We start from the raw sequence: 25,433 nt of genomic DNA, 5'->3' as shown, positions 1-25,433 counted from the left end.
TACAAACAGCAAGGAAGAGGGTTGGAGCACTCTCTTCACCTTGGCTTCACTCCACACCTGTCCCTCTTATTCTCTTTTCCCCTGCCCCCTTCACCGCTCCATTTCCTTTTTCTTTCCATTTAGCTTTTCTTAAGTAAACCCACCAAAAAAATAAATTAAAAAAAAAAGTGGAAAATGACATTGGCTGCCATCACTTTGTTCACTCTGTTTATTCACTCCCTTTCCCCCACCATATCCATCTTGTCTATTTAGACCATAAACTCTTGAGGGCTCGGAATGTTTCCTACTCTATGTTTGTACAGCACCTAGCACAATGGTCCCCCATTCTTGATTGGCCCTTAGGCACTTCCATAATAAATATATTAATAATACACAAGTTAATAAATGGATGTGCCATATTTTGATCAGTGTTTACTAGCAGGTTCAAGTTTTTTTTTTTTTTAAAAGCATTCAGTGTTTCATAAGCACACTAAGGAGTACCATCACACAACCCCTTTTGTTTCCCCAGTCCAGGTAGAATACCCCTAGAGATTACACCACAATAGTTATTGATCACAGCTCCCCTTCACCTCCAGTATTCTTACCTTCAGCCACTTTCTGCTTTTCTTCAGTTTGGAAAAGTTATACAAACTCCCTTTTTCTGACTTTGGCTCTGTTTAAAGAGGACATTTTATTTGATTATGAAGTAAGTGAATTTAAAGAAAAAACCTATAAATATAAACAAAGAAGCCACCTTACCCCATAGCAAGAAGGAATTCAATCTGATGCACACTCACCTGGCTGCAGTATTCCATTGAGGGAATGTGTGTTTAACATCCCAGAATTTCCTGCTCCAGAAGATTCCCCAAGCAATGAATTTGGGGGCTCTTCCTTAATTTGCATCAGGGAATCCCCAGACTGTGGCAGCAAAGAATTGTCATCCAATCCATCCTCGCTTTCATCACTGCAATAGGACACACAAAAATATGATCACAGCAGGAGAGAAAAACACTCATAACTAGGGGCAAGGACACCCATAAAAGACATTATAGAAAATGCAATTTTCCTGCATGGCACTTATACTGGAGATTAGGAACTAGGGATTGGAAAGGTCTCAAACTGTCTGCAACAATTATATAATCTGAAGCACTGCTTAATGTTAATTTCTTACATGAATTTGTCAACTGCTCTGTAATTTGATAGTATCATAAAACTTTTAATAAAATGGTGTAGTGATTTAAAAATATAAATGCAAAGCAAATGAAGTCATAATTTTGCCTTATTATTCCAGGGAGAAGGCTCTTGAGAAATAGGAACATGAGTCTAGAGCAACATTACATGGAACATTTTGGAAGAGGAGGTGATAGAAGAGAGTCAGGTAATTGATGTAGATCTTATGGATGGTCCTCTACTTCAAAGACCATTTAAGCAATCTGATATAGTGGAGTCTGATATCCTTTATGGAATCTGTATTAAAGGACATTACAAGTCACTACTCTTTACCTGCTGTATGTATTATATAGACAAATGTGTTAGTCTCTTTGCTGGAAATGTATGGTCCTCATGCACTGTATTGTTCTCAACCACATATGCAATTAACTGATAAACCAAGACAGTGCACATATTGTCCTGTGATTCTGCCCACTTTAACCCCTGTCCTAAATCATCAGGAAGACCATAGTACCTTAGCCTTTGTCAACCAACCGTAAGTATTCCCTGGATTGAGAGGGCTTTACAGAGCACAGCAAGGCTCCACTGGACTGCATAAATGGGAGTGCTGACTTGGAGTTGTGCAGTGTACAAAGTGACAAGGTTGGGTCTGGAGGACTAAGGTACTGAAATCGTCCTAGGTCTTAGTGTTATCGCTTCAAAGCCAAAGTTAAGGTTCAGATCAGTGCCACTCAGCCTAAGCCACCAACTGAGCGGGTCGCTCATTCAGCTTCTCACTTACTGAGCATTTCCTTGGGGAGCATGAATTGAGTAAGAACCTGAGCCTTGAGATAAGCCTGGGCACAGGTTCCTTTGGCTCAGCTCCTTGCCCACATCTCAGAACTATGTAGCTGTATCATGTATAGATGTGTATGTGTCTATGTAGATGTGTTATGTCCATTCTCAGTTCCCCATGTTTCTCAATGCTGTGTACTTGTAGCATGACCATTCTCAATTACCCACCCAGTTTCGCTGATGTATGCAATTCTAGAACACTCTGAAAATTAAAAGCAGGTATTTGGGGGGAAGGACTTCATCTTGGGAACTCCTTGACCAGGTATGACTCAAATCTGCCATATCTACTAGCCTGTGGCATAACTATTTTCAAGGCAACCTGCCTAGACACACATTTAGAACACACTGAAAAGTAAAAGCAAGCCTCGTTAAGGGCTGTATCTTAGGAAACTCTTGACCCAGTGACTCCAAATTTACACCACGAACTGTAATCCAGGTCCTCTACTGGCACACTAAATTTTAAACCAATCTGGATGTGCCTGTAAATTACACAGCCCTTTGATAAATCAACTTGAAATTGATGCGTTTTCTATCCTTCCATCCCAGATTTGACCACCAATAAACCCCTTTACAGAACCAGAAAAAGTCTAAACTTTTGAAACAGTGTTGTATAGATGATTCTCTGTGGCATTCACTAGCTGAAATAATGAGAAATCCACTGTTATCAGTTCCATGGGGATCCTTCCTGTATTTTCCCCCTAGCTCGACCGGGGGGGGAGGGAAGACGGGAGACTCAGAACAGATTTTTTTTTTTTTTAAAAAGTGGGCCATTTTGAAGGGGAGTCTGTAACTTGACCCACTGGAGCAAATAACCCCAGATTTGCACCATTAACTCTACCCCTGCCTTGATATTTCATGGAAGTTTTCAAGGCAATCTGCCTATAAATATTCATATGCATTTTAGAGCACTCTGAAAAATGAGATCTTGAACAGAAAGCTCTGCTCATCTTTAGCTATGGAATTGCTACTGCTCTTCAGTAATAACAACAAAAGAAATCATAAAAGCAGTAAATGGTGATTAAAAAAAGTCTACTCCTTTTTACATTTTCCTATGGGTAACCAACTTTTTGACCCCCCAAAAACCTCTTATCTCACATCCATTTCCATATCCAAAATTCATATAGAAAATGAAATTTGTCTGAATGAAACATTTTACCAAGGATGCTAATGGATACTTTACTAAAGTCACGTTTGACTTGTACAAGTAATAATACTTGACACTTACATAACACTTCTCATTGGAAGATCTCAACATGTTTTACAATGATGATACTGGTACATTGGTTTGCTTGCTTGTTTGTTTTTTTAAGAGAAGATTTTTGTTTCTTAATAGTTCTATTTGTTTCCTACCACACAATTCTGTGCCTGACAACAGCACTGAGATGTTACAAATGATTAAGGGCCAATTCTCTGCAAAACTAATTTAAGATTTAATAAACTAAGCCTACTTTTTAGTAAAAGCTGACAAAAAGAATTCTTGACCATTATATCTGGGCTAACAATGAGCCTATGTGAGGTAAAAAGACCAAAGAACAAAAATCCTTGAAAAAGCAGGATTTATACTGTACAAGTGGCTACTAACCCCTTACCATGGGGGTTGCCTGGAAACAATACTATACAATGTCTCTTTTCTGGGTGTTCCCAACCTAAAACAGGATAGATTTTTGGTACCTGGATATACTCCTGTTGAAGATGGTGGATGTCTGTCGTAGAAACTGATCCAATCGCAGAGCTCTCTCCAGACATTGCAGATAGAGGGGCTTCGCCAGCTCTGTGCAGCTGCCATCCTCCCTGGCACCCAGCTCCGAGGCCATAGAACAAATCTCTCCTCATGCACAGATGCTTCCAAACACACAGCTGGGTGAGAACAAAATGCACCCATTATTATTACCTCACTTACAAGGGACTGAAGAGAAGGAATTAAGTGCACTGGCAGAACGTATTGCATATTATTTTATAGAACCCCAAAAGAAGCTAAACACTTCATAGAAGACAGAGAAAAACAGGGTTCCTGATCAAAAGAGCTTACAATCTAGAGATTTCTGAAGTAACCAGAAGATTAACCAGAGAACAATGCAAAGTTGGAATGACTGGGGATGTGAAACAGGTTTCCCAAAAACATTCCAAACAAATCAAATTGACAAAACTGTCTGGGAACAAAAAACTCTAAGCAATAAGAAATAAAAGAACAATAAAGTTGTTGCTCTTTCCTGTAGTGCACCTTCATTCTTGTTACAAACAGGCCGAGCTGCTGGCACCTAGATATTAGAAACACAGAAGGTTGCCTTTTATTAAGTATTGGGTTCTGGAGATACTAATACGGAGTGTGGCATCAGGAGAGCCCATTCTCCACGTTAATTTTGTTGTGGACTTCACCACCATGTGTGGTCTTGGACAAGTCACTTCACCACTCTTCCTCAGTCTCCATCGTAAAATGGGAAAAGTAATACAACTACCTCACAAAATTGTTATGGGGATTCATTAATGTTTCTACAGCAGTTTAAATATGGCAATAACTTCTTAATAAGAGATTATTTCAAGCACACTGGTCAACCAATTGCCTGAAATAAGAGTTTCAAAACAAGCCAGCAGTTATGCTATTCTAGTGTTGCTATATCATTGATCACTTTTATCCCCAGCTCATAAAACTCCTGTTCCTCTAGTTGGCTAGCCGACAAGCACCTTATTTCAATATATGGTCACTAAGAATAGGAATACAAAATTCTGGGCATATTAAATTACACAACTTTGTATACGAATATAAGATGCAAAATCTGTGTTAATGCAATACTAAGGCTGCACAGTTAAAAAAAAAAAAAATCAGGAAATGCACAAACTAGGATTTCAACAGTTATGTTAACTTGGCCAAATAAGTTCTCTACATTTTCCTATAGGCATTTATGGTCTATTTTCAGAGAGACTGAGCCTGACCTAGTACAACAATGCCTTGTATCAAATAATATTGAGGTAGGAACACAGGAAGTACAAATTTCAGAGTAGCAGCCGTGTTAGTCTGTATTCGCAAAAAGAAAAGGAGTACTTGTGGCACCTTAGAGACTAACAAATTTATTAGAGCATAAGCTTTCTTGAGCTACAGCTCACTTCAAAAGAATCCAACCGATGAAAGAAAGAATCATGTACTGAAACATTCACCATTACTAAAGAAAACAAGCTGAACTTTGAATGAAATGGGCAGCCACATATATCATATGAACTGCATACCTGTAACCCAGAGATTAAAAAAAGTTAGAGAAACCTTTTTTCAGTTGAATCTTATATAAGGTGTTCTGGAAGAGAAAGGAGTCATAAAAACCAACATGGGAGAAGAACTTTTTGAGTGGACCCCTTAAGTTCACAATTGAAACTACAATGTATTTTTTCCTTATGCATATCTTTTTGTAAAAAACGATTACTTTTATAGTGCCACAAGGTGTGCTTGATGTTTGGTTTACAAACATACAACAAATTCTTGCCCAAAACAGCTTACAGTCTAAAATTAGACGATTGCTCCTTTTGCTATATTTAGTATCAACTATGTATTTTTTTGCCTATGTATTTTTTAAAAATCATCCAAATTCCTTTCTTTCCCAGCCCATTTTGTAAAGTTAGTGAAAGCTCCTGGGTTGTTTAACACTAATCCAAATAGCCTTTTTGCTTCAAACTGTTCTTCATTTATCTTCAGGATTTTACGTTCTCCAAAAAAGCCTGAAATATTTATGTTGCTGAAGTTATTCAAGGTAAATAAACGTTGAGCAGACTTTGAGAATGTCTCTACTACAACCTTATCAATTGTCCTTTTGTTTTCTTCTGTTACAAATACAGGCATAATGGTCAGGACAGTAGTAAGAAAGATTATTTTTGAACACGCGATTGGTTTTATTTCCAAATTCAAAGAAGTTACTGTGCATATGAGAGCCACTTATGCCCTATGTGTAGGGCCCTACCAATTTCATGGTAGTGAAAAAACGTGTCACCGACTGTGAAATAAGCCCTTTCCTGTTAAATCTGATTTCCCTCTTGCTGCTGGGCTGGCAGGGACAGGACTGGTCCTTCCCTGCAGGGCAGCTCTCCCAGGCAGATCAGCCCTACCTTGGAGTGCTTTCCCCTGCTGCAGGAAGCTCCAGCCCCAGAGGTTCCTGCAGCTGGAGGAGTCTTGTGGAGGTGGATCCAATATTCCCCTGCTGCTAGGAGTCCCTGCTGGGCTGGGGAGGGACAGGACTTGTTCTTCCCTTGCATGGCAGCTCTGGGGCGGGAGGCAGAAAGGGGACAGATCAGACCCACTTCCAGGTACCTTCTGGGTTGAGACCCCCAGTTACAACACTGTGAAATTTCAGATGTAAATAGCTGAAAACGTGAAACTGACCAACTTTAAAACCGTCTGGCCATGAAATTGATCAAAATGGGCCAGGAATTTGGTAGGGCCCTACCTATATGATAATGATGTTCAGTTACAAATAAATTTGTTCAGCTTGAGATTTTGTTTCTTGGGAAACACCATAAATCAGCTGTTGGAGAGTTTTATAGTTTCTTTGCCAAGATCAATTGCCTTCTAAATAATTCTTATAGTTTGTGTTATATGTGTAATAACAATTTCTCAAAAGGTATCCTTGAGTGCCACAAACCTTGAAAGGAGATTTCCTCCATTGTTATATTTATCAAAATATTGCTACATTTTTTCAATGACTGAAGTGAACCAATGTATTTTATTTTTAGCTTGTGCATTTAGTCAAGGGTCTGGGTCTTCAGGCACATCATCTGAAATGAGTACTGTACCCATTTTTGGCCTTGATCCTGCAAGGACTTAGTACAGATTTGTAGATTTTAAGGCCAGAAAGGATTTCTGAGATTACATAGTCTGACCTCCTGCATAACACAGGCGATAAGACTTCCCTGAACTGAATTCTACTTCAAATTCAATGGGTGTGGTTGAACTAGAGCGTATCTTTTAGAAAAATATGCAGTCTTGATTTAAAAATTTCCAGAGATGGAGAATCCACCAAAACCCTTGGTATATGGTTCCAATGGTTAATTACCACTATTATTTAAAAATTGCATCTGATTTCTAATCTGAATTTGTTTAGCCTCAACTTCCAGACACTGACTCCTGTTACATCTTTGTCTGCTAAACTGAAGATCCCGCTATTATCAAATTTCTGTTGTCCAGGGAAGTATTTATTAACTGATCAAATCATCCCTTAACCATCTCTGATAAACTAAATAGACTGAGCTCCTTAAATCTCTCACTATAAAAGCATGTTTTCTAATCCTTTAAGCTATCTTATGGCTCTTCTCTGAACCCTGTTCAATTTATCAACATCCTTCTTGAATTCGAGACACCAGAACTGGACACATTAATTCAGTAGCAGTTCCACCAGTGCCAAACACAGAGGTAATATAATCTCTTCACTCTCTGATATTAACCGTTTTTACATCCAAGGATCACATTCACACTGGGAGCTCATGTTCAGCTGATTATCCACCATGACCCTTAAGTCTTTTTCAGAGTCACTCCTTCCCAAGACAGAGACCCATCACTCAAGTATGGCCTACACAAGGTGGATAAAAATAATTTTTTTTAAAATTTAAATCGGATTTTTTGATAAAATGCTTTTTGAGGAAAAACCTATCTAAAGATAGTTTTAATTGAGATACATTATAGCCCAAAGATATCTCATCATGGAATAGGGATTATAAATTCTAATTCTATAGTATGAGACAATATATTCATGTAATGTTTCAGAAAAGCTCTCTAAATGAGTTCCAATAGTTAATGGATTAGGGACCCAATCTTATGGGGTTCCAGGAGCTTCTGTATAGGTTATTTAGGTTAATCTTTGTGTCTATCCAATGGGACTCAGTGCTCAGTCTAGAAGATACCATCAGAGATGCTTAGTTTTGCAGTTCTCCGATTTGGGTCTCCAGAGATAACATGCTTGTTAACAGCAAAAATGTTTTTAAGTAAATAAATATATAGAGGTGAGAAATAACAGACCTCAACTCTATTGTCCCTCTGCAAATTTGTGTACACAGAATAAATCCCTTACCTCTCTCTAAAAGTGCAAAGTTTCAAAAAAACTCAATGAATAGAAGTTTGTTAGGGAGGAATAGAGCTGGACAAGGAGATAAATGTGAGAAGCGAGGGACATATCCTTGTTGTGTTAAAATATTATATGTTTGCCATTGAACAAAAAAATCCAGAATGCTTAATGTTGTTGTTTTAGTTAAATAAAACAGTTTAAATGGCTGTCTGGTGATGTTCTCCTCCTAATACAGCATGGTAAGAAAATCCTCCAAATATTATTGATAAACCCTTTGAATTGGAGATAGTTCATCTCCCAACGACTTCATAAATATCTGCTTCAATTACCTTTGGTAAATGAAATGACCAAACATTCATTCATTTTCTGATATAGCTGTAAAACTCATCTGAAAAGTTTTCAAAATAAATCACTGTTTAAAACTGTATAGTGTGTACCTTCTAAAAATGAAACCTACATCTATCTGAGTTGTGAAGAATATGTATTAAAGTTATAACAACCAACAAGAATGCACTTTTATGTAGAAAACCATGATTAAATCAAGTCTTCCTGACTAGTGATTTAAATCAGTATGATTCAAATCAAATCCACCCTGGGCCTACATATTTAGAAATTAAGAATATGACCTTACAGTTGGCTGTATAGAAACACGTTTGCTTCAGTCCAGCTTACCAGCCAATCCAGATCATTCTGTATCAGTGACCTGTCCTCTTCATTAATTTACCATTCCCCCAATATTTTTGTCGTCGTCAAATTTAAGCAGTAATGATTTTATGTTTTATTCCAGATTGCGGATAAAAGTCTTAAATAACGGAGGGACAAGAACTGATGTCTGTAGGACCTGGCTAGAAAGGCACCCACTCCATTATTCCCTATTTACAATTACATTTTGAAAAATAGACAAGTTTTAATCCACCCAGTGTGTACCATACTGATTTTGTATAGTTCAAGTTTGTAATCAAAATGTTGTGTGGTACCAAGTTAAATGACTTACAGACATCTAAATATATTCCATCAACACAATTACCTTTATGAACCTAAATTGTAATTTCATTATCTTATAAGGGAAATCATGCCTGACTAACCTAACTGCCTGCTATGACGAGATAACTAGTTCTGTGGATGAGGGGAAAGTAGTGGATGTGTTATTCCTTGACTTTAGCAAAGCTTTTGATATGGTCTCCCATAGTATTCTTGCCAGCAAGTTAAAGAAGTATGGGCTGGATGAGTGGACTATAAGGTGGATAGAAAGCTGGCTAAATCATTGGGCTCAATGGGTAGTGATCAATGGCTCCATGTCTAGTTGGCAGCCGTTATCAAGTGGAGTGCACCAAGGGTCGGTCCTGGGACCGGTTTTGTTCAATATCTTCATTAATGATCTGGAGGATGGTGTGCATTGCACCCACAGCAAGTTTGCAGATGACACTAAACTGGGAGGAGTGGTAGATATGCTGGAGGGTAAGGAGAGGATACAGAGGGACCTAGACAAATTAGAGGATTGGGCCAAAAGAAATCTGATGAGGTTCAACAAGGACAAGTGCAGAGTCCTGCACCTAGGACAGAAAAACCCCATGCACTGCTACAGACTAGGGACCGAATGGCTAGGCAGCAGTTCTGCAGAAAAGGACCTAGAGGTTACAGTGAACGAGAACCTGGGTACGAGTCAACAGCGTGCCCTCGTTGCCAAGAAGGCTAATGGCATTTTGGGCTGTATAAGTAGGGGCATTGCCAGCAGATCGAGGGAAGTGATCATTCCCCTCTATTCAATATTGATGAGGCCTCATCTGGAGTACTGTGTCCAGTTTTGGATCCCACACTACAAGGAGGATGTGGAAAAATTGGAAAACGTCCAGCGGAGGGCAACAAAAATAATTAGGCAGCTGGAGTACATGACTTACGGGGAGAGGCTGAGGGAAGTGGGAATATTTAGTCTGAAGAAGAGAAGAATGAGGGGGGATTTGATAGCTGCTTTCAACTACCTGAAAGGGGGTTCCAAAAAGGATGGATCTAGACTGTTCTCAGTGGTACCAGATTACAGAACAAGGAGTAATGGTCTCAAGTGGCAGTACGAGAGGTTTAGGTTGGATGTTAGGAAAAACTTTTTCACTAGGAGGATGGTGAAGCACTGGCATGGGTTACCTACGGAGGTGGTGGAATCTCTTTCCTTAGAGGTTTTTAAGGTCAGACTTGACAAAGCCCTGGCTGGGATGATTTAGTTGGGGATTGGTCCCTCTTTGAGCAGGGGGTTGGACTAGATGACCTCCTGAGGTCCCTTCCAACCCTGATATTCTATGATTCTATATCTTGTCTCACCCACCAACAGAAATTGGTCCAATAAAAATATATCACCCACCTTGCCTCTTGAAGATATCAAGTTAGTTTGACAAGGTCTATTTTCCATAAACCCATACTGACTGGCATTAATTAACCTCCTTTATTTCTTTATTAAATATAGCCCTGTATCAGCAATTCCATTACTTTGCCAAGGATCAATGTCAGGGTGACAGACCTATAATTATCCAGCTCATCCTGTTACTCTTTCCAAGTATTGGTATATTAGGGTTTTTTCTTCCAGTCCTTGGAACTTCTCCAGTGTTCATATACTTATTAAATTAATTAATAGTCCAGAGAGTGTCTCAGCCAGCTCTTTTAAAACTCCTGGATGCAAGTTCCCCAGACCTGATGATTTCAAAATGTCTGACTTGAACAGTTATTGTTTAATATCCCCCTTAGTTACCGTTGCAGTGGGAAGTATATCATCACCAGGATATGAATACATCATCCAACTTTTTCCCAAATATAGATAATAACTTTAAACTCATGCATACTTTTAACAGGATCAGAGCCTCAGAAACTAAATATTTTGAGGCTTTTTCAGCCTTTATGAAAATCAAACTTATTCCAGATGAGGAATCATGAACTTTGGAAAGTAGATCTTTACATTTTGGGCTTAACAGCCACCAGACATGAACTACATTATTTCCCATAAGGACGGAATTGAAGGTTTTAGATTTTTGCTAATCTGTAAATTGGGGGAATTTCATCTAACCCAAATTTTAAACACAGCACTAAAGTCTCCTCCCATAAATAATTTATTTGTGTGGTGGGAACAAGTAGTAAATAAATCTGACAGAAAACAGATATATTTATAAGGGCATACATACACCAAATATTAAGATTCCCAGGCAGTGTGCCAGAAAGCAAGAGACAAAATTCCTCTCTGGTCTTCAAAAAACTGTAATAACTACAAAGGGTAAGTTTTATTAACATAGTAACTTCCTTTTGATGGGTGTATTGTTGGATACATCAAATACTTGTCCCACCCAAACATATTTTTCTCCAATTAATTGTGTTCTGAAGTATTTAGATGCGTTTCTTGAGTTAGGGTAATATCCACTTCCCCACTTGAGACAGAAAAGAACTTTCTTATATTTTATTAGGTGGTAAATGACATTTATATTCCACTTACAGGATTTGTATGAAAACAAATGGAAGGCTGCATTATATTTAATTTCTTTATGCAAGGCATTCTTATCTAAATAAGCTTTACATATAACGTTGGTTGCTAGAATATCCTTCTCAATTCAGTTATACTGGATAATCAATATCTTGCCTCTGAATAACTAAATAAAACTTCTGAATTTAACACATGTTCTTAAACATACTAAAACTCTGCTGAGGACAAATTCATTAAACCATTTTTACAGTCATACTGTGGACAGAAAGGGCCAGTCACTGACTTTATCATGGAACTTTTTTTTTTTTTTTTTTTTTAAACTTACACAATATACTCATAGTGGTTCTCAACTCGACAGTGATAAAATAATGTCCTAAAAATCTCTGCCTCTTAGAAATATAGTTGGGTGTAAAAAGAGAGGAGAGAGGGGAAAGGGCTGAGATTTGCAAGTGCTACAAAATTTGCTTATTGTGTTTAATGTTAATGTTAACAATGGCAAAATCTGAATGTCATTTAATTTTTTTTATTTGGTTATTACATATTAATAGGGTAAAATATGCCCGCAAGTGAAAGCAGTAAACTTCATTCATCCCTATATCACAGTTTTAGTCAGATGTAAAGTTCAGCAGTAGAATCATAAGAAAAGGATACCAATAAAGCTGCCTTGAACAATCTATAAGAGAAGTATCTGAATTGTACTTAATATTATTACCCAAGGACTTCTTGATGCCAGCTGGCATAAGGTTAACAAGAATCCCTTGGGTTTGGCATTTGGTGAACTAGAATGTAAAGAGTATCATGTGAGGTCTCTAATGAAAGATTGTGTCACTCAAGTCATCAAAATCATTACAAAAATGCATGTATGGACGTTGTATAAGGATTTACATATATAAATACTGAAAATTCTTTTCTTAAAATCTGTGTCTAGGGCTGGGCACAAGCAAATGTAAAAAGCAGATTCTCTTTCAAACAAGAAATGTTTCTCTATATGTCTGCTTACACATAAATTAAGTATTATATGGTTCACAATGGACCTCCACTCTCAAATCTGAACTGAATGCCAATGAAGGATGGTGAAATCTTCAGAAAGAGGAAATTAACAGGCAGAGGTAAACAGCAGGCGTTATCCCATTTAGGAGTAATACAATTAACTTTTGAAACTATATCCAGAATACAGAGGAACCCCTACGTACTCCATCAGTCTGAGAAGACAAGCTCTCAGCAGGCTTGATTTTATGAGAAAGGGTCTCGACCAAACTGGTGGAAAATGCTGGAGAGAATTTGGGGTGAGATAAGCTTCTTTACACAGGAAGATAACTTGTTAGTTAGGTTTAGGCTTTAGAATGTGTGCTGTGATGTTGTTTTATATGTTACCATTTGTTCCCATCTCTCATACTGGTTTTTATTTGAATCTACAACCTTTCTTTATTCTTAAGAATTTTAAATTCTTTCCTTTTGCTTTATAACTGAAGTCAAGCGCTGTGCACATTATAGGAGTGGTGCTCTAAGGTAAAACTGGTGAACTGCGATACGCCGTTCTGTTGGAAATAGAGGATCTGGGATTTCTGTGGGTATCCACTGATCGGGACTGGATACCACAGAGGGACACTTTGAAGGGAGTCGGGGGCATTTGTTATCAACCTGCAAGGCAAAGATAGGTTTGATGCAGCCCAGAGGAGAATGCTTGAGTGACTAACAGGATGGTTGTGTTAGGGAACTAACACTTACTGGGTACAGACAAGACTCCCTCGCTCTGGAGGCAGGTGGTAACAAGCTGACTCACAGCTCTGGTTTCAGAGTAGCAGCCGTGTCAGTCTGTATTCGCAAAAAGAAAAGGAGTACTTGTAGCACCTTAGAGGCTAACAAATTTATCTGAGCGTAAGCTTTCGTGAGCTACAGCTCACTTCATTGGATGCTCTGGGTATCCCAAGAAGCATCACAGATATAGGCCCCCTTAATTAGTAGTCTGTAGGCTACATGGAAATTAAAGATCTCTTAATTAGAAGTATTATAATGTTTTCTATTAACATAACACAGAAATAAGTAAAAATATTGAAATATCTTTCACGCAAATAATATTGCCATTTAAAGTACATATCTGCATTAATTTTCACAAAAAGGTGCCCTAACACTTTGAATTACATATTTCTTAAGCCTGTTTAAAAACCCCTGTGGAAGCTCTGAAATTTGCAAATTTGTGTTCCTTTAAAGATCTTCAGGGTTGCTGGATACAAAATAATACACATCTAAAAACATCATCTCTGAATAGTTTCCTGGCTGGATTGAATGCTGTTCTCTGTCATTGCAAATAGGAAGAAATCTCTTATGCAAATTACAGTTTTTTGCATTTGACAAAGTAAAATGTCTTTACAATTAGGTAGGTAGACAGTTGCAAATTGGGGGTAACAGTCATTTCTTGCACACTTGGCACCTGACAGGCTCTTATTTTTAGACTTAGTCCTTTTTGTCAATCTGGTAGTTTTTTTGAACCATCGAGAAATAATGCTCGTTTGATCAGGGTTCTCCACTCCTTCCAGGAGATTCAAGATATGAGTACTTTTCCTTTTTTTTTTTAAAATGACTTCAGTGTCATCCACATCAGTAACTAGGTGACACTTTTCAAGGAGCCACAAACAGCCATCTATTATTTTTGGGCTGTTTCAGATGGCACTACAATGTATTCCCCTGCTATTAGATGATTCTGAAATCCATTTACTCCATCAGCTAGTTGGTCTAAAGAGGACTGGAGAGACATTTTGATTTCTGAAAACTTATCCATTACTTAACACCACCTGTCAGGGATGGTCTAGATAATTCTTAGTCCTGCCTTGAGTGTAGGGGACTGGACTAGATAACCTCTCGAGGACCCTCTTCCAGTTCTATGATTACTGTGGGAAAGTTTGGGTGATTTATCTTGGTGCCCTGATGGCTAGATTTTGCCCAGTAAATGGCTCCACCATCTTCTGATTTGCTCCAAAACTTTAGTAAGTTTTAATATCAAATTTAGCAGGTTGTCTGTCTTAGTTCTAAAAAAAACTATTCCACAGTTGTTCAGGAAGTTATTTTTGCGGGGTTTTTATGGTTGGAGTGCTGAAGGTTGGCATTTGAAATAAGGATAATAAAAAGATTCAACCAAGAGCTCACAGAGTAACTACTTGGCTGTGTCATATTAATGTTGATAAATGCAAAGTAATGCACATTGGAAAGCATAATCCCAACTATATATATAAAATGATGGGGTATAAATTAGCTGTTACCACTCAAGAAAAATCTTGGGAGTCACTGCGGATAGTTCTCTCAAACCATCCACTCAATGTGCAGTGGCAATAAAAAAAAGCTAACAGAATGCTGGTAATAATTAAGAAAGGGATAGATAATAGGACAGAAAATATCATGTTGCCTCTATATAAATACATGGTACGCCCATATCTTGAATACTGTGTGCAGATATGGTTGCCCCATCTCAAAAAAGATATACTGGAATTGGAAATGGTTCAGAAAAGGGCAACAAAAATGATTAGGGGTATGGAACAGCTTCCGTATGAGAAGAGATTAATAAGACTGGGACTTTTCAGCTTGGAAAAGACGGCTAAGGGGAGATATGATTGAGGTCTAGAAAATCATGACTGGTATAGAGAAAGTAGATAAGGAAGTGTTCTTTACTACTTCTCATAACACAAGAACTAGGGGTCAGCAAATGAAATTCATAGGCAACAGGTTTAAAACAAATAAAAGGAAGTATTTCTTCACACAACGCACAGTCAACCTGTGGAACTTCTTGCCAAAGGATGTTGTGAAGGCCAAGACCATGACAGGGTTCAAAAAAGAACTAGATAAATTCATGGAGGATAGGTCCATCAATGGCTATTAGCCAGGATGGGCAGGAATGGTATCCCTAGCCTCTGTTTGCCAGAAGCTTGGAATGAGTGACAGGGGATGGATCACTTGTAGATTACCTGTTCTGTTCATTCCCTCTGGGGCACCCAGCACTGGCCACCATCGGAAGACAGGTTTCAGAGTAGCAGCCGTGTTAGTCTGTATTCGCAAAAAGAAAAGGAGTACTTGTGGCACCTTAGAGACTAACAAATTTATTAGAGCATAAGCTTTCGTGAGCTACAGCTCACTTCATCGGATGCATTTGAAGTGAGCTGTAGCTCACGAAAGCTTATGCTCTAATAAATTTGTTAGTCTCTAAGGTGCCATCGGAAGACAGGATACTAAGCTAGATGAACCTTTGGTCTGACCCAGTAGGGCCGTTCTTACGTGACCCTCTACATTACTAAAACCAAACATGAAGTTATGCCAATGGGTGTAGAGTTCTAACCACCTTCAAGTTGGGTAGGAGTAACCTCGATTAACCTTCATCAAGATACACTGAGAAATACTTAAGGTTTAAGCTAATTTTTTTTAAAGTATCTTGCCCACAGACATTGCTTTTAGATCACTATTTAGTTGAACTATAATTTAGGTGTGGGGTTTTTGTTTGCTTTTTTTCAGTCTGCCTATTACAATGTCTAGTCAGTCAGTCAACAAACAGCACTAGAGGAGAACTCTCCAAGGACATATTCGGAAAGCCACTAGTTATGTTTTATACTAAGAGCCTCCAAGGTTTTGGCATTTATTTCCACTAAACAGCAGCAAACATATTGCTTTCTAGAAGCACAGAGAAAGATCAGCTTCAAAACACTGGGTTTTCCAGTTTAAACAAATATTTGCTGGCTATTGCTGACTTTGATTTCAACATGCTTTTACAACAAAAGTCCATTTAAACCAGAAGCCCTATTAAAGCCCTATTAAACCAGAAGCCAGAATTATATATATGACATATAATTTTTAAGTTGTGTATGTTTCACTTCAAAAACAGAGAGCATTTTTAGGTATGTCTGGTTGCAACAGTGGATCTTTCTTCAAGATTCTTGTTTTACATTTTTTCCCATGCCTCAGAACCTCTACATCCTAGCTGAAGCCCACAGGATTGCTGTTTTCTCCTCCTTTGCATTTAATACTAAGGCCAAACGGTGTGATAACCCACCAACCTGCTGGTGAAAGGTTGACTAGGCTTCCTTTGGAGACCATCAACACTATCTAATCACCTGGAGAGATCATTATTAAGCAGGATGAATTAAAAATCATGTTTTTTTTTTTAAAAAAACAAAATATAGTTTTATTTCAAACATTTTTATTATGTTGCTAGTTCTTTATTTTCTTCCCATTTTATAGTCTTTGATTGCTAAAGTGGATATTTTGTACTTGTTTTTATTTTTTTAATTAGTTTTCAAATTCTTAGTAGAATTTCAGATTTTGCAGGATTTTCTACTGAGAAGTTTTACACTTAAAATATTCATCTGTGCTGAAAATGATAAGTCCAGGGCCTCATTAACATCCTTACTGTGAGAACACAAATGCAAACACAAAGCTGAAAGCAAATAGCTTGTGGTATATTTGCAACCTACATCATGTTCTGATATACTTCCACAAGTCAAGAAAGTTGAAATGTTCCACCAGCATTGGCAGTTTGAAGTCAATGGGACCTTTGCTCTTAGGTCACTTAAGTACTTTGAAATATCCATCCTTACATGCCTAAATATGGAGTCTTACCTTAGAAGTCCAATTCTGATCATTTTGGCCAGTGTTTAAAAAAAGTTCACAATAACTTTGCTAATATATTGAACCTCTGTTAACACTGAGCCACTTTTGTTTTGAAGTGACAAAGTCTTCATGCCACTAAAAGAAAAGCTGAATAAAAATACAACTGCACCTGTTATGCTGCAAACACTTATGTACATGTTAGTTTTGAGCACGAGTAGTCCACTGAAGTCAATGGTACTATTCATGCAACTAAAATTACGTATCTGCTTAAGCATTTGTAGGATCAGGGCCTTCACTTTCAATATTTTCTTTTTTCAATATTTTCTTTTTTGCCTAACAGTTTCATCGAACTCAAATATAACACCCTACCAGCTGTGCTATTTAAAAAACAAACCCCAAACAGTATTACTGATTTAGTTCACTATCAATTTAAATCTAAAGTCGTAATACCATACAGTTTCATGTTAGCTTTACAAAGCTTCAATTTGTTTCAAATCAATTTTTTTTAAAGTGATTAAAATGATAGTTTGAATCACTTTATCCTGCTGACAAAAAAGGAACTCCTCCAAGGCAGAATAGGCCACATCTCTGACATGTTTGCACAGCTCTGCTGGCCTGGGGGAAGGAAAAGAGAGAGGCAGACAGCAGGACTAAGTCCCTGTCTATGGTAGTAAGTTGTATTACTTAAACTATACTGTACATTGAAAATGGTACAATCCTCCACAGCGTGGACAAAGTTATTCCCAGACAAGAAGGGGAATAAACTATACCAGTAGTAGGAAGTGTTATTTACTCCTCCTCATAACACACAAAGTAGGGGTCAGCAAATGAAATTCATAGGCAGCAGGTTTAAAACAAGTAAAAGGAAGTATTTCTTCACACAACACACAGTCAACATGTGGAACTCTGTGCCAGAGGATGTTGTGAAGGCCAAGACTATAACAGAGTTAAAAAAAAAACAACTAACTACGTTCATGGGGGATAGGTCCATCAATGGCTCTTAGCCAGGATGGGCAGGAATGGTGTCCCTAGCCTCTGTTTGCCAGAAGCTGGAAATGAGTGACAGGGGATGTATCACTCAATGATTATCTGTTCTGTTCATTCCCTCTAGGGCACCTGGCATTGGTCACTGTCGGAAGACAGGATACTGGGCTAGATGGACCTCTGGTCTGACTCAGTATGACCATTCTTATGTTCAGTATAATCAGAGGTAAAAATAAGCCGGTACGCTGTACCGGGGTGGATTGGCTTCCCCAGGTGCAATTTAAAGGGCTTGCGGCTCCCAGCAGCAGCTGGAGCCCCTGGCCCTTTAAATTGCTGCCAGAGCCCTGGGGTAGTGGCAGCGGGGCTGAGGCGGTGATTTAAAGGGCCCAGGGCAGTAGTGGCGGCTGAGCCCTGGGCCCTTTAAATCGTTCCCAGAGCCCAGCCGCTGCTTCCCCAGGGCTCCGGCAGGCTCCGGGGACAATTTAAAGGGCCCAGGGTGGTAGGGGCAGCCGGAGCCCTGCGGAAGCGGCGGCGGGGCTCCGGGGACGATTTAAAGGGCCCAGGGCTCTTGTTCCCCCAGGGAGGGGGAAGGAGGCACTTGCTGGCACAGGGTGGGCTGGGGCTGGCTCTGACCTCCCCCAGCCCCGCTCCTTCCTTTTGAGGCCCCCCCCTTCCGGCAGCCAGAGCCGGCCCCAGCCCCGTACTGGTAAGTCCCTAGACTTACTTTCACCCCTGAGTATAATATACCTTTATACCAGTATAACTGTGTCCACATTGGGCTTTTCCCAGTATAACTTTTTTTTAAAAACCGCAAGAGTCATACCCTAATTGAAATAGCTATGGTACTACAACATTTATAGATAAGGCCTAAGAATGGAACCCAGAACAATGAGAAGACAATTATCAGGCCTCTACAGTTCCTTCACACTTCTGTAACTATTTTTTCCCCTCAGCCAACCCTTCACGTTTTGCATTCTAACTAAGAGCCATTACAAGAGTTTCTCCACAGCCAAAGAATCCCAGACAAATTATATTTCTCTCCACTCTCTAAGAGACACATTTCATTTTTCTTTTTCCAGGAAAATTCTCCATTGTGACATATAAAACATTACATCAGAATGGTGCAAGAAATAGCATCAACAGCAACAATGTTCCCAAGGTAAGCATCCAATTTAAAAACAAACATACACAAAGAGGCTGAAGGCCATGTCCACACCAGAAACTTTTGCCAGTATAAATCATGCTGATTAAGGATTCCATTTTTTTTTTTAAAAACTGTTTTTAAACCAACAAAAGCCCTAGTGCAGATGCAGTTATACCAGACTGCTTTAGCCAGTACAGCTTAATTTGCTTGGGTAACTAGAGGGCTTTTGCTGCTACAAGTTATGTCTACAGTAGGAGGGTTTGCTAATATAGCCATGCAGGTAAACCCTCATTTACACTTGGGGGAATTCCTGTACCACATGCACAGAATTTTTTTATGCACAGAAAATACATTCTGCCCAAAATGTATTCTGTCTTCTGCCCACCAGAGGCCACTGTGGCACCAGAACAGCCAGCACGGCTGACTGGCAATAACAGCCAGCAGCTGGCTGCATTCATAAAAGCACCCTGCCCATAGAGCCAGGTTAGCAGGCACGGGATGTGGTGGGGGAAGACAGAGTAGGGCACACGGGGCTGCTGGAGGGTCACAGAATTGGGTTCAGAAGGGCTAGTGGGAGGAACAGACTGGGGCAGGGGCTCAGGAGCCAGTGGAGTGACAGCATTAAGCCAGAGGCTAAATGGAAAAGGGACTGCAGGGCCACACAGGGATGGGGGAAGATGTGCCTGACTGAATGGGAGAGGCTAGGCGTCAGCCAGGATCTGCATAGGGGAGGCTCACCAACAACCCCCACCCTCCCCCCAAAAAAGACTGTTTGATACTTTTCCCACCCACACCCAACTCCCACCAGGTTCGCTCCCAAGCTCCTTCCCTCTCCCTCAGCTCCTCCATTATCCCTAACACTCCATGCCTTTGCAGTGCTTTGGAGGGGTGCAAGAAATGTTTCTGTAATGTAGTTTAAATGAACTATTCAAAGTTCTGTACTGATTTATCTAGTAAGGAATTTTCTGTATTGTTACAGACATACTTGCTGACAAGTATTTTGAAACAAATTATCAAAATAACTGAAAGTGGTGTGATTATATGAGTTATTTTGACAAAATTTGCATAATTTTAAAATACTGTGCACAGAATTTTCAATTTTTTGGCGCAGAATTCCACCCAGGACTACTTCATAACGTACATTAGGCCTTAGTAAACCAAGCGTAGTCCCCATTTATTCTTTTTTCTGGGGAAATATTTCTCAGTAAACTTCAGGGTAACAAGCGAGTACATTTATTAACAAAAGATTGCAGGTAGGCAAAGAAAATTTAATTTTACGAACCTATAAATTTCAGTCCCCATTAATGTTGAGCCTGAATAAATACAAATTACTTTGACTATCTGCGTACATAAACCGGGGGGGGAGGGGGGGAAAGGCGGGGAAGCATTTGCAACCCTTTTCAATTTAGGATTAAAAAAAAATAAAAAAAGAGATCATTTCTTTGCCTTCTCTGATTGATGGCCCTAATAGCTGAATTTATACTATTATCTTTTTATAGTACATTTCCTTTCGCTACATTACTTTTTTGCATTTTTTTTCAAGAAGGAAATTAAGTGGGATGAAGATCAATTACATTCTATTAGCTATTTTGAATAATGGGTTCATTATTATTGCACCCAAATATCCCAATCAGGGTTGGGGGGGTCCTACAGATTATAAAAAGGAATTACAAACATGTATGACAGTTTTATTGGAAACATATACACAAGTGGAGAAGAGAAAACCTTAATACATATGCATATAGCCAATAAACAGAAAAGTCTGACAGTACTTCTAGCAACACAGATGCCACCTTTAACTATGTAAACCACAGACTAGAAAAGTGACTTGGAGAAATCAAGCAATGCAATTGACTATATACTTGTTCAATAAGGGACAAATCCAGCTCTAGAGGGGCAGGGGACTGGATTTCTGGAGCCCCTGCACAAAGGCTCACACACATTCTCTATCCTTTGAAACACCTGTCCACAGGGGCTTCATGTGCACTTGCCACACGGTGAGAATTAAGTTGCATGTTGAGGGTAATTCAGGACATCTGTTGTTATCCTTGTACACCAGCCTTTCCCTCTGCATAGCTGGAGTACAATTGGCATGGAGGTTTTTTTCAGCCCCATATTGGAATATTGGCTGTGGAACATTAGAGGAGAGAAGATCTTTCTTCTGCCAATCCCTAAGGAAATTTCCAGCACACAGCCTTGTCAGGCTGTATGCTTGGTATAGAATTTATCCAATATAACCAAGTGAGTAAGAACTTGTTCCCCCAATTACTAGACAATGTTAAAATACTGCCTTGCAAACGTAAATGAGACACAGGGAACACATTGGCAAAAAGCGAGTTAAAGAAAACCTTTCTATAAAACTTGAGAACAAGCTCACATTGCATTCCATTTCTTGTTTTTTCATTACATATCGATCCGAGAACGTTTTTAGTTTCAAGATATTGTTTATGAATAAGGCTAAGATTTTGTCATGGGTATTTTTAGTAAAAGTCATGGACGGGTCACAGGCAATAATGAAAAATTCACAGAAGCCCATGACCCGTCCCTGACTTTCACTAAAAACATCCAGGATAAAATAAGGAGCCTGGGCAGCTGCGGGTGGACTGTGAACTCCAGGGTCCCCTTCCACTGGCAGCTCCAGACTCCGGGGGTTCCCCCTGCCACCACAGAGGCCGGGAGCTCTGGGGGTCCCTCCTGTCGCCCATAGAGGCGGAGAGCTGCGGGGATCCCATGCTGCCCGGAGAGCGACAGAGATTACCCCACCACCCGTGGCGGCCAGTAGCGGTGGGTGTCCCCCCTGCCACCTATGGTAGCCTGGAGCTGCAGGAGGTGCACCTGCTGGCAGGGGACACTGCAGCTCCCAGCCAGGGTTGACTGAATTCACGGAGGTCTCTCTAACTAAATCACAGTCTTATTTATGAAGAATACATTAGAACAGTGATTCTAAAGTGCAGCACATGACCACATGCAGCCATCAGGGCCTTTGTGTGTGGCCATCACTACTGGAAGAGAGAGAGAGAGAGAGAAACATTGAACAATTCCCTTTCAAGAACCTTTTGAAATAAACAAAAGTTCATTGACATTTACAACTACTTTACTACAAAAAGAAGTGAGAGAATTTTGTTACAATTTTTTTAAATGTATATAGTTAATAAAAACCCATGTAACATTTGTGGTATTAATAGTACATATTATTCTTCACACTTGATTTTATTTACAAGACACTTCCAAATAATCACAACAAAATATATTATATTAACGACAGTTTAAACTGCCCAAAATATAGCCACAATGAATTTGCTGTCGCTATGTTTGTCCACAACAAAAATTCATTTGTGAACCACTACATTAGCACATGAAGAATTTGTTACTGCATAAACTAAAGTAAAGAAAAAATGTATTTAACGTTGGTGGATGTACAATCACATGACAGTAATGTTTAAACTGTATTAGTATAGTTTTGTTCAAATTAAGGAAATATAAACTTAAAATTTTAAAAGAATATCCATAAATAGTACAGCATTATTCACATATCCATGTGCATGCAAAGTGAAAATGGCATAACTGAGATGAAAATTTACTCTATAGGATCATATTAGTAAGATATAGATTGGTGTATTATTGAGAAATATTATACGATCACAGAGATTGTATGGTAATGTACTCTTGCAAGGAAGCAGAATTAAGTTTGATTAATGAGTCTTAATTCAACATTTTCTGACTTGTGCACTTACCTGCATAAGCAAAATATTTAACTTTATTTTATTTTAACTTAATGTCTTACCTTTTAATCAATGAAGACTCTAAATATGCACGGAGTACCTCATAAACCAATCTCTGTGCCCATCCATCGCACAAGTGCAGGGACCCAGCTACATGAAGCTCATTGCAGGACTAGGATTTTAAGAACTGTGTCACATATTTACATTATAAAGAAAATTCATAACCACCACTGTCCAGTACAGAAAGAAAAGGAGTACCCGTGGCACCTTAGAGACTAACAAATTTATTAGAGCATAAGCTTTCGTGAGCTACAGCTCACTTCATCGGATGCATTACAATGTCCAGTACAGGACATTGTGGGCACAAATGTAAAGCTGATTTTACAAACATCTCAGACTCCTTTAACTCTTAAGATACTGAAACTGGAATACTCAGATCTGATGATCTGACTAAATTTGGTGAAACTTGATTCAGCTGCACAGTAAAATAAAATGCATATACACATTTCAATATACACATCTTGCCAAACGCCCCATACTCCTCCAAGATACAAGAACAAGTACCTAAGATCTAAAATAAACGAGTATTGAAATTTGCCATCTGAATGATAAATGAAAGATTACTTGATGACATGCAAAATGTACAAATATGATTCACATCATTGATGTCAAAAGGACAGTTACAGCTCCCCCTTGCTGCCCATGATGAAAGTAGCTACAGTGTGCGGGTGAACGAATTGGACATTGCACAGTTGGTGTTTGGTGGATTATGTTTAGTCTGATAGTTGCAGCTCAGTCTCTATGGAGCTGTGTGTTTGGGATGGATTTACATTCTATAGTCAAGAAGAGCAGTAGAGAAGTTTTCACCACCAACCATAATTATAAACATCAAATCATAGATACTTGTTTACTGGAGATCATTAACCAAACACACAAACTTAATCCCCTCTCTGCATCTACTGTCCTAACAGCAAGATTTCAGGAAAAGTTATGAGTGACTAAACTCAGGATATAAGTATTTATCCCATCTTTAACTATACTGTTTTCTATTTGCAAACACAACTGTATATATAGAAGCATTAGCTTGTGCAACAGCAAACGTCAGTGTGCCACTTTGCTTTTAATGCGTGTTACAAGTATACATAGGACACATGTCCCAGCTCTTTTAGCCATGCAATGGCAAGCACCATTGTGCAATATTATTGCTTGAGCTTATAGGTACAGATGTGAAACAGTCCTCAGTCCTTGTTTTTGAGCAACATTATTGCATCTGGGTGCTACAAGTGCCATTAGGAGATATGGCACCGATGATCACTTTCATGAGACAATACGGGAGATACGTACAAGATACAGGAGTGCCACGCATCCTGACTCCCTCCGCTGGGTAGCAGCAAGTATCTGCGTGCAAGACTATTGCACGTGTGCTCCAGGTACCAGCCCGACCCGCGGAGCCGGCTGTAACCCCCCTGTGTGACACGGTTACGCGTGTGCATGACAAGTGTGACTACACCTCGCACCCGGCTGCCGCGTCGTGCAACGCCCGGGCACGTGGGCCTTCCAGGTACAGCTGGGACACATCGCCCCCGCGAGCTCCACAGCCCAGCCCAACGCACGCGCCCCTGCCCCCGCTCGAGGGGCAGCTCCTCCAGGGTCCGGGGGGGGGGGGGGGCCGAAGCGGTCTCCAGAGTCAACCGTGCCCGGGGGCCCCTCCCCCCGCGCTGATATCGGGGTGTGTCCCCGGGGAGGGAGGGAAGAGACCTGCCCCTTTAAGAAGAGACCCGGCTGCTGCGGACACTGCTGGGGGGGGGGGAAGTGGGGGAGAAGCTGCGGCCTGGCCTGGCCGGGCCCTGCAGCCGCCTCTAGGCGCTCTCCGCCCCGGCCGAGCGTGCCCTTGCCCGGCCGCCGCTGTAGCTCACCTGGGTGGCAGGCCCGGCTGCGGCGCGGGAGCGGCGGGGGGTGTCTCCTGGGCTGGCTCCCCCGCTCTCTCCACCCGGCCTCTCGCCCTGCGCTGGCTCAGCCTGTCTCCTGCCGCGGGGCCCTCTCAGCTCCTGCCTCGCCAAGATGGCGGCCGCGCTGCTGCTGAGGAGGAGGAGGAGGAGGAGGCGGCGGCTGCGGGCGCTGGGACGGCGGCGGCGGCCACTTTCGCTCACTGAGAGGAGAGGAGCAGGGACACGGGGAGCCATGGCGGGGGGGAGGAGAGGCGCCATGGCCAGGCCTAAACAATCGAGCCCCGCACGCCCACCCGTTACCCCGAACCCCACCCCGCAACCGCCGCCCAGCGCTTAGGGTCGCTTCTGCCGCACAGCCGCCGCGTCTACACCCCGGGGCCGCCCCCCACACATTTGTCGCGCAGGGCCCGCGCTCATCGATGCGCTCCTCGGGCCGATTGGTAGAGCCTGGCAATGACGAAAATTGCCGAAGGGATTCGGCCAAGGTGGCCGGGGTGAGACAGCAAATCTCGCGTGAGGGAGCAGGAAACCCTCGCGATAGTTAGGATCAGGAGGGGCGGAGTCTGA

The 25,433-nt window shown here is 40.4% G+C and overlaps 1 protein-coding gene across 1 annotated transcript in view; it reads right to left on the bottom strand.

Moving 5' to 3' along the window:
* INO80 (INO80 complex ATPase subunit) overlaps positions 1–24,968 on the bottom strand; it is a 126,829-nt gene extending 101,861 nt beyond the window's left edge. Inside the window, exons 1-4 of the mRNA XM_038408051.2 lie at positions 24,834–24,968; positions 3,655–3,840; positions 777–943; positions 585–652 (exon numbers count right to left, since the gene is read on the bottom strand). Coding sequence (XP_038263979.1) covers positions 585–652; positions 777–943; positions 3,655–3,797 — 378 coding nt within the window. The 5' untranslated portion in view covers positions 3,798–3,840; positions 24,834–24,968. The remainder of the gene's footprint in view (positions 1–584; positions 653–776; positions 944–3,654; positions 3,841–24,833) is intronic.
* Positions 24,969–25,433: the final 465 nt, after the last annotated feature.

The sequence above is a fragment of the Dermochelys coriacea genome, chromosome 6, assembly GCF_009764565.3.
Source record: "Dermochelys coriacea isolate rDerCor1 chromosome 6, rDerCor1.pri.v4, whole genome shotgun sequence".
Taxonomy (NCBI): Eukaryota; Metazoa; Chordata; order Testudines; family Dermochelyidae; genus Dermochelys; species Dermochelys coriacea.
Note: the sequence above shows the minus strand (reverse complement) of the source record. Positions and strands in the feature narration are given on the sequence as shown.